General features: G+C 26.7%; 2 protein-coding genes across 2 annotated transcripts in view; both read left to right on the top strand.

The window, feature by feature from the left end:
- LOC105626138 (vitellogenin-3-like) overlaps positions 1–1800 on the top strand; it is a 19301-nt gene extending 17501 nt beyond the window's left edge. Inside the window, 3 exon segments of the mRNA XM_012207450.1 lie at positions 19–320; positions 989–1410; positions 1534–1800. Coding sequence (XP_012062840.1) covers positions 19–320; positions 989–1410; positions 1534–1800 — 991 coding nt within the window.
- A 7256-nt stretch (positions 1801–9056) lies between these two features.
- The window catches only part of LOC105626137 (vitellogenin-1-like), a 9905-nt gene continuing 8260 nt past the window's right edge, over positions 9057–10701 (top strand). Inside the window, exons 1-2 of the mRNA XM_012207449.1 lie at positions 9057–9087; positions 10091–10587. Of these exons, the coding sequence (XP_012062839.1) occupies positions 9057–9087; positions 10091–10587 (528 nt within the window). The remainder of the gene's footprint in view (positions 9088–10090; positions 10588–10701) is intronic.

Genomic DNA, 10701 nt, shown 5'->3' with positions numbered 1-10701 from the left:
CGAATTAATCCAACAGAGAGATCTTCTGATGATGTCAATGGAAACGAATTCGGATAATTTCTATTTGCTTGCCAACAGAATGATCTTGATGATCAAGATGATGATTTCTGATAATAATATAAAAATATCAAATCTGGAAAGCGTTAATAAGACCATGGATGTAAAAATAAAAATGTCGCTTGAGAATAATGATGTAAATGTTTCTTTGAGCACTTCGCAAGTGGATGTTTTGTTTTCTCTGTCGCACTTTATTAAAGATCCTAATGTTATCTTTCCCAATTGTACACTAAACAAGCTTTTTAAGGAAAACTTGAAAGGAGGTACGTACAAATACATTCAAAAGTATGTATGAGATCAATACAATTAACAAAGTAGTAATGATAAAAAAAGATTTCGAAAACCCTATAAAAAAATATTCATAAATTATTTATGAAAAATGGATATATTACACTGACTCAAGTACACAGCGTTACAAGCGTTAACGAAGCGGTAGAAAAGTACATGTAATCGTTTTTTTAACACTTATTTGCAAGCTCTGCTGTGCTACTTGGGGAACAACAAAATTTAACGTTTTTCAGTATCGCGAATGTGAATAGGCATTTCCGATATTTTTGCTTGCTAAACACGAACCGTTACCTAAATTTGATTAGTAGTTTGCATTTTTTTAAAAATAACTTCAAAAATGCAATTAAGATTTTGAGAGATTCCATGACATTACACTAGTAAATTTTATTCTTAAATTTTATTTATAACTCGAAAGAGATTTATAACTAGAAATATCAAGCTTTAAATTGCATTTTGATTTATTTCAATATCATTTTTCATTTTCGATATATTAATTTGAAAATAACTCTTTTTTCATGTAATACATTCATTATTACATGAGAATCGTATTTTCTTTATGTCTTGTGAAAAACCTCTTTTCTTTATGTTTTTATGTATGTAGTTGGCATCACATCGCTTTATTAAATATGAAAATTTTTTGCAGATATGTGCGTTCTCGACAAAACCCAAGTTGTAACTTTTGACGATAAGGTCTATCCCTTGACATTGGGAAAATGTTGGCACGTAATGATGGCGCCTTATCCAAAGCGGGATTCCAATAATCCCGAAAAAATTTTAAGTTTTCCATATGATGTAAGGGCAGTTGTCATGGCGCGAGAAATGGACGACGGCACTAAACAGGTCTGGATAATCTTGGGTCATGAAGAAATTCATCTGCGAAAATTGGACGATCGTCTCCAAGTTTCTACCGTAGGTGGTGAGGACTATGATTCTTATTTCTCGAATCATACGTGCTATGGACAAATTGATTTATACACAATTTATCAAGAGGATGGAATAATCATAATGCATTCGCTGCAATATGATATCCACATTGTATATGATGGAGAACGTATCCTACTTTATGTAAGTAAAAAAGTAAAACAAGTTGTATATGAAATACACTACATAAGTTAAACTACTTATGTGAATAAAATTTAATCAAAAGATGTGTGAAATTTAAATGTAATAAAACACGTCTGTTGTTAGGTACACGGTAAATATCTCTATACTGTACGCGGTCTCTGCGGTAATTACGACATGCGATCCAACAACGATTTCGTTACCCCTAAGAATTGCATCTTGACGAAGCCCGAAGAATTCGCTGCTACATATGCTCTGACTTATCAGGAGGACTGCGATGGACCCGCTTTGCAGAACAAACTAAAAGCCGAACAATCCACATGCATTTCGAGATCGTATATTCCGGCTGACATCATCAATGAAAGAGAAATGAGAAGATGGAGCTATCATTAAAATAATTAATATGTTTAAGAAAAGAATAGCAATAATCGAATATTTTTTTTTATCACAGCTAATAAGAGCTGTAAGCCTGCGGAATAAAAATGAGAAGTATCAAAAATATCTGATATAATAATAATATTTTTATCCAATTCAAGCGCAAAATCAATCAAAGATTAGAATCAAAGAAACTGTTTTCATGTGGGAAACTTTCAATGTTCTTATATTATTAGCTTTTTTATTGTGTGAGTGAATACAAAAACTCTTGTCCGATTAAAAAAAAATTTTTATGAAAAATTTTATATAGGACACAATATTTTAATTAAATTGACAATTTATATTATTAATTATACTATTCGATAGAGCAAAGTTTAGAGCAGATTTAAGAATCTGGTTTTTCTGAGTGATGATGGAGTTATGAGCAAAGTTAAAATGTTCTTTTTATTTAATTCGTAATAACTCAGTAATTTAAAATTGTAGAGACATTTTTTAATTTATATTTCATTTATTTTTAACAAATTTATATTCATTTAAATTTTGAATAATAAATTAAGTACGATACTTACTCAATATTTTACATTTATTTTTTATTAATATGTGCTATTTTGTTAATTGTAATCACATACAATAAATATTGATAAGGTTATGTTTTTAATAACTTATATTTTAGTGATTTCTTTTTCAGGGGATTAAATATAATCGAATGAATAAAAAATTAAAGAATAAAAGTATATTTACATTTAAATTTCACTTAAAATAAAAATTAGATTTTGCACATTAACTATTTTTATTTTATATAAAATTTTATATATTTATATAAAATTTTAAGAGAGATAGCATTATGTATTCGAAGTTTAGGCGAAGCTGATCTAATTGGTCCATTGTTAATAGCTAATTTATTTGATTGTACATATATAAAATTTTAATTTAAGCACTTTCCGAAACACTTATTCTTATGTTGATTTTCTAATTTATTCATTGTCATATATGATAAAGTACTAAATTAAAATTTTAGGAACTATAGTTAAGGAACTATACTAGTTCCTCTTTCCTTTTCGAAACACTGATCTACAGAGGATACAAAAAAAGACATTATTTAGTATAATTGAAGCAATAGGATATACATTTTTGTTTTTAAGATTGTGGGATTATTTTATTAAAAAATTATGTAATTAATTCAATATTAATTAATTGTATTTTTAAAAATATACACTTTTCCAGAACTCAAACTTTTCTCAAATTCACGAATTTCTTTCTCACATTTCTCAAACTAAGTGTCCCAAAAAAATAAGGAAGGTTTACGATCGATTTGATAGTCTTTATTAACAGTTTTTGCTTTCACAATACATTGATCGTATTCAAGACACTTTAACATTTCTTCGATAAACATGAAATGAGTTTTATTAATTCTTGTGATGGCACTTGGACCCGCTGGCTACTTCAATTAATTCTTCTTGTAATTTTAAAGTCAGATTCTTACAATCAATATCTTTCTACGATCATATTCTTCCTGAAATAATATCATTTTTTCATTTTTTATATGTATTGACATTTTTAAAGTCATCTGCATAAATTTATGCAATATTATCTTACATTTATTTTTAAAGAGAGGCTGTTATGGAGCATAAATCAAAATTTAATTCTCCTTCAAAACATTATACAAAACATTATCACAAAATTGCGTTATTTTGCTCAAAGTGTTATCACAAAAATTAAAGAATTAATCATATAAAATGAAAAAATTTAATTTAAATAGAAAAATTTTTCATGTAGAAGCACTTGGCGTTGCTAGATTGAATAAGAAAAATAATTTTAAATACAATTTAAAATTAAAATAGTAATTAATAAAAATAAAAGGTATTATATAATAAAAGGTAATTATATAATTTAAAAGTAATAATAAAAATAATAATAAATTTAATCTGAACTTTACACTGAATAATAATAATTTACACGACTCTATAACTCAATTGCACATATACACATGCTAGATATTTCAACTGTCATTGGGAATACTTCTTGTTTTTCTTATTTTGCTAAATATTCATATTTTTTTTAAATAATTCTAATTTTTCTTATGAATATGTTTCTTATTTATGTTATCTTTCTAAATATTACATTTTCTAAGTATTACATTCTTATTTTTTTATTTTTCTAAATATACGTTTACATTTTACTATCCAAATAATACATGAAGTTTTGTCATAACCACCATGAAGCTTCAAAATGTCTTCAATAATGTTGTCGCAGCTTATATCGTAGCATTATTTTTGTCTATGACAGTCACTGCCACAATGTTATTATGACACATTGTGGCAAAGCAGCAAAAATGACAACATTTTTGGGCTCTGAAAATGTTGTTGCAGTCATTTAACTGCACAACCATTTTGCTGTAAAGAGATTATAACATATATTATAGTGATAATCTGAATAAAATAAACTAATAAGCAGAATACTCTTCATATGTTAATATTCAATGAAAGTTTAATTTTTAATTTTAAAATTATGTAAAAATATTTAAAATGAAAACATTACAATAAAAAAAATTTTTTTTAGCTGATATTGAACTTAAAACAACTCGGAATCTTTGTCTCATTAGAATTAGATAAAATTTAAGGATTAATTAATCATTACAACTTATTACAATGTATAACGTATATAATTATACTAACGCAGACGCAAATTCATAAATACATTGCAAATAAATACGACTACACACACAGATCCTTAAGAAATAATTTTAGAGTCATTTTAATGAACGCATGGATCATCGCTAATACATGCTTTTAATCTAAAACAGACAGGTATGTTACTCTTGGCTTTTGCTGTGACATACAAATTATAGCTACATTACAGTTATATTGGCTGTACTTTTACTTTTTTATTAGCTGTCACAGTGATTGTACATCTATCAATACAGCTAAAATAGCTGTGGCTGCATTTTGACTTTTCTATTAGCTGTCATAGCGACTGTATAGCTATCAATATAGCCAAAATAGCTGTGGCTGTATTTTTACTTTTTTATTAGCTGTCATATTGCATAGCAATTAATACCATTGCACAGCTATTAATACAACTAAAATAATGCCAAATGTAATTAAAGCTGGCAAAACGTTGTACTAGTTACATTTTTGCTATTGCAGCGAACATAGTTAGACCGTGTTGAGTATTATGTTATTATGTCGAGATCTAGCAGCGCCAAACATTTTTATATTTTTCTATTTCAATTAAATTTTTTCATTTTATACTATTAATTCTTTAATTTTTTGTGGTAACACTAAAATTGAGCAAGGTAACGTATTTTGTAATACTGTTTTGTATAATGTTTTGAAGGAGAATTAAATAACCACTACTTTAATTGGAAGAGAAAATGTCTTTGAATAAATTGTGATGTAATAATTTTACAGTAAAAAAGCCCATCAGAGCTTATATCAGCTGTTCGCATGCACAGAAAGCTCTTTATTTTCATGTGAATGTAACAAAACGAATTAAATAGACATTTCAACCTTTTATAAAGATATTCGTCCCAAACTATCTCATACAGACGTTGTGTAATATAAAATTGATTATTATGATTGTGAAGTATCATATGTGAACCACAGATTTAAAGACACATAAATGAATATAGAAATTACATAAATTGGACATTCTGTAATACATTCTGTAATAAGAACAGAATTAGCCATCAACATGATTTTGATTGAGAAAATGTCAAGATGTTAGATGAGGAAAAGGTGCTTAATAAAAGACTGATTTCGGAAATAATTCATATAAAGCAACAGAAACAGAGTTTGAATTTATAGAATGATATTTATTCTTTAAATCCGCTATATATGAATTTATTTACTGAATTGTGACATTGTTTTCCTCCCTTTGTTCTTTTTATTTTTATTTCAATAATTACATAATTCTTGATTATTTCGACTCTCATTTCAAATCTGACTGTCGACATCACAAGACCTTTACGTCGAGTTGCGAGAAACTTACATGTAAGTTAATAAATTTAAATTGAGATAAATGATTTTAATATTTCTCTAATTTCTCGGTTTTTGTTTTTCTTTTGAATGACTACACAGTAAATCTGATATTTCGAGCGATGTGACTATCTATTGATGCAATGTATATACGACTTCGTTTTTACTTTATGTCAGTTTTTATAATTTTATTGTATAATTTAATATTTATGATAATATGATAATATTTGGCTATTCATTACATTAGCTAATTTGATATTTGGATAAAGAAGAATTGTCGAAACGCTCCTTGAAATTTGCATTTCACTCATGTTTAGTTTTATATTTTATATTGATATAAGAGCCCAAACATTGAAGGATTGAAAGTATCGAAACGTTTGTTTAATTCGTTTTATTATATTCACACGAGAATAAAGAGTTTTTTGTGCATCCGAACAGTTGATGTAGACTCTGATAGACTTTTTTATATTTTTTACTGATAGATAGACTTTCGAGCCTCATTTTATATACTTGTATAATAATTTCATTTAAGAGGAATTTAAACCATTTGGATTGGAATAGGAAGATCCTTCAATAAGATATATGTATATAATAGATTTATAATATATTAGATATGTATATAATAGATTATATAAAAATTAAAGATAGTACTATAGGATTAATAAATAAGAAAGATAATATCACTTTTACTTTTTATTTTAATAGTAGAATTTAACTTGGTGACACAGTTGTTAGTATCAAATCTTTTGTACAATCAATGATACATATCGTTAGATTAATATTCGTTATTTATTTAATTTGATATAAAGAAATGGGATTTAACTTGGCGCCAGTTCTTGATATCAAATCTTTTATAGGAATAACATATCATTAAAATTAATATTACTTATTTAATTTGATATCCAAATTACGTGGAATTTAACTTAGCGCCAATCGTTGATATCAAATCTTTTTTACGAAAAATATATAAAATTTTAAGAAATTTAACTTGGCGCCAATTCTATTGATATCAAATCTTTTATATGAATGATACATATCATTAGAATTAAATAAACAACAAGAAACAGTATCAGTTGTGTTTTACTTTTTAATTTGTAGAATTTAACTTGATTAAGATTGTAGTATCTGAATTTTAATTTTTCATTTGACACATTAATTTTTTTTGAAAAGTAATAATTTTTGACAGAGAATTAAAGTTATTATTATTTGGATTCAAATAAAAAGACCTTCAATAAGAATATCCTTGAAGAAAAATTAAAATTACTATTAATTAGGTTGGATATTTAGGTTTTATTTGAGAGCACATATGCTTACAGCCTTTTTTAAAAAGGTAAGGTTGTATTGATATCAAGCATTTTGTACTTTGACGAACGTCTTTATAAACAATTTACTTTATAATTGACTTCAGGAAACAGATTTTCATGTGTTTGTACGAAATTTGGAGAAGGCTAAAATTGGCTCCTATTGACCCTTTTTCTTTGTGAAATAATTTTTATATAAATTTTAAAGGAGATTTAAAGATATAATTACTTGAGTCGGCAAAAACGTCAAGACGACGGCTATCTATTTTCTGAATTTTATTTCTATTCGATCTATAGTTAAATATTAACTTTTTACATTCTTTTTAAAATAGTGAGTTTCTTATTAAAACGATGGCTGTCTACATAATTAACTTTTATATACTATATAATTAACTTTTTTTTTCGAGTAGCACACCTTGTGCCTTTTTTTAATTATACAAATAATACATAAAATATTGCGGAATTTATCTTGGCATGAGGGTTAAACTTTCTTTATTTTTTTTTTAAATGGTAAGTTTGTATATAATTAAAAAACTCCCATATATCAAACTGACGGTTATCTATATACGTATTATTTAGGTTTTATCATTTAGATTTTATAAATGAAACATATCATTAAAGTAAAATGTAGAAGGGTTGATAATTTTGCAGACTCATAGAGCAAATTAAATTGAATAAATCGAAAAGTCTTCTATCATTTTGCAATTTCCATAATAGTTAACAGAATATTACTAAAAATCGTTAAATATTTCAATAATTTTTCCCTCAAGTACTATCAACTTTACAAAAAAGTAGCAAGTGATAAAAATTGTTTAATTTTTTCTCATAGAGTTCTGAGAATTTTTTTAGAATTTTCTTATATTGATAAAAATAGTTTTTACTATATCGTCTATGGAAAAAACAACCATAATTAACACATTTTATGATGATTAATGAAGAGTACGTTATTTACTTCCGCATGTATTATTGTTATACCCTTGAACAGCCCAAAACGATAATAATGCATGTAAAATTAAGTAATGCACTTGAGTCCTGATCATAAAATGTGTGGATCGTGATTCTCCGAACAGTAGAAAATATTTATATTCTTATATATTAATAAGATATCTATAATAAATAATTTTCTTTCATTCTGTCTCTTTTAAAAGCTGACATATATAGAGAGACAAAATTTTATTTTGTTTTTAATAATAGATTGTGCTTTATTAAAAGAATATGGCCAGTTAATGTAAAACAGCAATGATCATTATGTAAATCTTTAAAAAGATAGAAACATTTAACACATACTAAAGATTATCGATGACCTGTTATAACCCTTCGCGCAAACTTACTTGCTATCGATAAAATGACTGGAATATGATGGATACTGTGAAAACACATTCTGTGAAAGATAACAAATTTTATGTAAGTGTTATGATTATGAGAAATGTTGTGATTATAAGAAATAAGAAATCGATGAAAAATTGCTCATAATTTCAAATTAAATATAATTTGTAATATAGACTAATTTTTTCTTAATTTTTCGTAAAAAGTTGTGTAAAGAATTAAAATTTTAAGACCTATGTATAATACTGTCAACATACAGTATTCAATTAATTCGATTATGTGTCAGATATCTGATGGAATCAGTAATTTATTAATAAATGTAGACATTTATTAAATAATTGATAGTGAATCATGTTTTTGAACGAAGTCATTATTCTGTTTGAAAGTATAATATATGCGACGAATTTGTTTTTAATTTTCCAAGTATGTTACAATTACGATAAATTATTCTCAATCATACTTGATTCTACTATCAGAATGTACTAAATGCAATTCTAGTACATACAAGTTAAAATAGTTTATCACGTGCGTCGAAACAATATAGTTTTAAGTTCAAGTTGAAATCTAAATCATTCCGTGCGGGTCAAGCTGACATGACATATGGAGCGTATATAAATCTGAAGAGAAGAAGGAGCTTTCATTTTGCATTTGACATTATTCGCATCATATCATGTGGCTGCATCTGGCTTTTCTCTTAATCAGTAAGTGTGATTAATACTGTGATTTATCCAAAACTGTGGAAGTTTAGCCTTTCTTTAATAATACTATAAATAAGAAGCAATGGGAGTTGCCGCAGAAATCAATGCGTAAATTTAACAAAATAATCATTTATATTTTATGACATGAATATTAAGTCGCATTTATTTAACAACAAATGTACATTTCAACTCTGTATTTGAATCATCATCAACGAAATTTAACAATATTGCAATTAGGTACAGGTTTGTGATGTTAATCTATCATGAGGACACGACGAATTAACATTAGAGAAACATTAGAGAAAGAGCAGCGAACTCGTGTAATCGCGATATTGATTGTTAAATTTAAGTGATGGTTTAAATACAGAACTGAAATATATGTTTAATGTTAAATAAATTAATGTTAAATAAATAATGTTAAATAATAATGTTAAATAAATTATTGCAACTCAATATTCATATTAAGAAAATAATTATTTTAATGAATTTGCACACTGATTTCTGCACCGAGTCCTATTGTTCCATTATTTGTTTATGACTGTTATTAAAATGACGAGAGTCTATTTATCATTGTTAATTTGAAAATAAATTAATAATATGTTGTACAAAATTTGTACAAAATACTAAGTTATAGATAATTTACACATTAAGGAAAGAAAAGATAATGTATCAAAATTCGAATTTTTCTAAAAATATCAAGATGTAGTAAAAAATTAATGAATTAAAAGTAATTAAATTAAGAAATTCATAATTGAATTAATTTATAACAAGTTAACTTTTAACTTTAATTAGTTATTTTAAAAGCTTCATTTTACCAGTCATTAAAATTAACTTAACTTGAAAGAAAATTGAAAGAAAAAAATTTTACTTATTCAAGTTTGAAAAAAATACAGTTTAAAAAATAACCAATATAGTAAAATTCTATAAATTAATTTTTTTACATGAACTATATATGCTTTATTTGTTAAAACATACTTGAAAAAGTAATGACGCTTTCTTTCGACAGTTGGAACGGTCATAGCCGATCACAATCATGCATGGGAAACCGGAAACGAATATCATTATCTTATAAAAAGTCGGACATTGACGGGTTTAAACGGGTTAGCTGAGCAGTATTCCGGAATTTTTATGAGAGGTAAACTCACCATTCAAATGAAATCATCCGATACGCTGCAGGCTGTAGTGTCCGAAATGCAACATGCTTCTGTGAACGAAATATTGCCGGATATTTCGGATGAAATCACCAACGTTGAGTTTCGCAAGCTTTCTTTATCGGAAAAGCCCTTCGAGATCAAAATCAAACGAGGACTGATCCGAGATGTGTTAATTGATCAGGATGTGCCTACTTGGGAGGTGAATTTGCTAAAAAGTATTGTAAGTCAGCTGCAGATTGACACAGAAGGTGAGAATGCGATAGCAAGTAGGAGCACTATGGTGCCCAACGACAATCAGTCTTTTAGTGAATTTAAAGTCATGGAGGATTCCGTTGGCGGTAAATGCGAGGTTCTTTACAATATTTCGACAGGGAAGGAAGATAATTTGTCAATATCTTTGCCACATCTTCACAAAGATGCTCAACATTTCGTTATTACAAAAACGAAGAATTATTCCAGATGC

Source organism: Atta cephalotes, assembly GCF_000143395.1.
Source record: "Atta cephalotes unplaced genomic scaffold scaffold00004, whole genome shotgun sequence".
Classification (NCBI taxonomy): domain Eukaryota; kingdom Metazoa; phylum Arthropoda; class Insecta; order Hymenoptera; family Formicidae; genus Atta; species Atta cephalotes.
The sequence above is the reverse complement of the archived record's forward strand: the minus strand, read 5'-3'. Positions and strand labels throughout refer to the sequence as shown.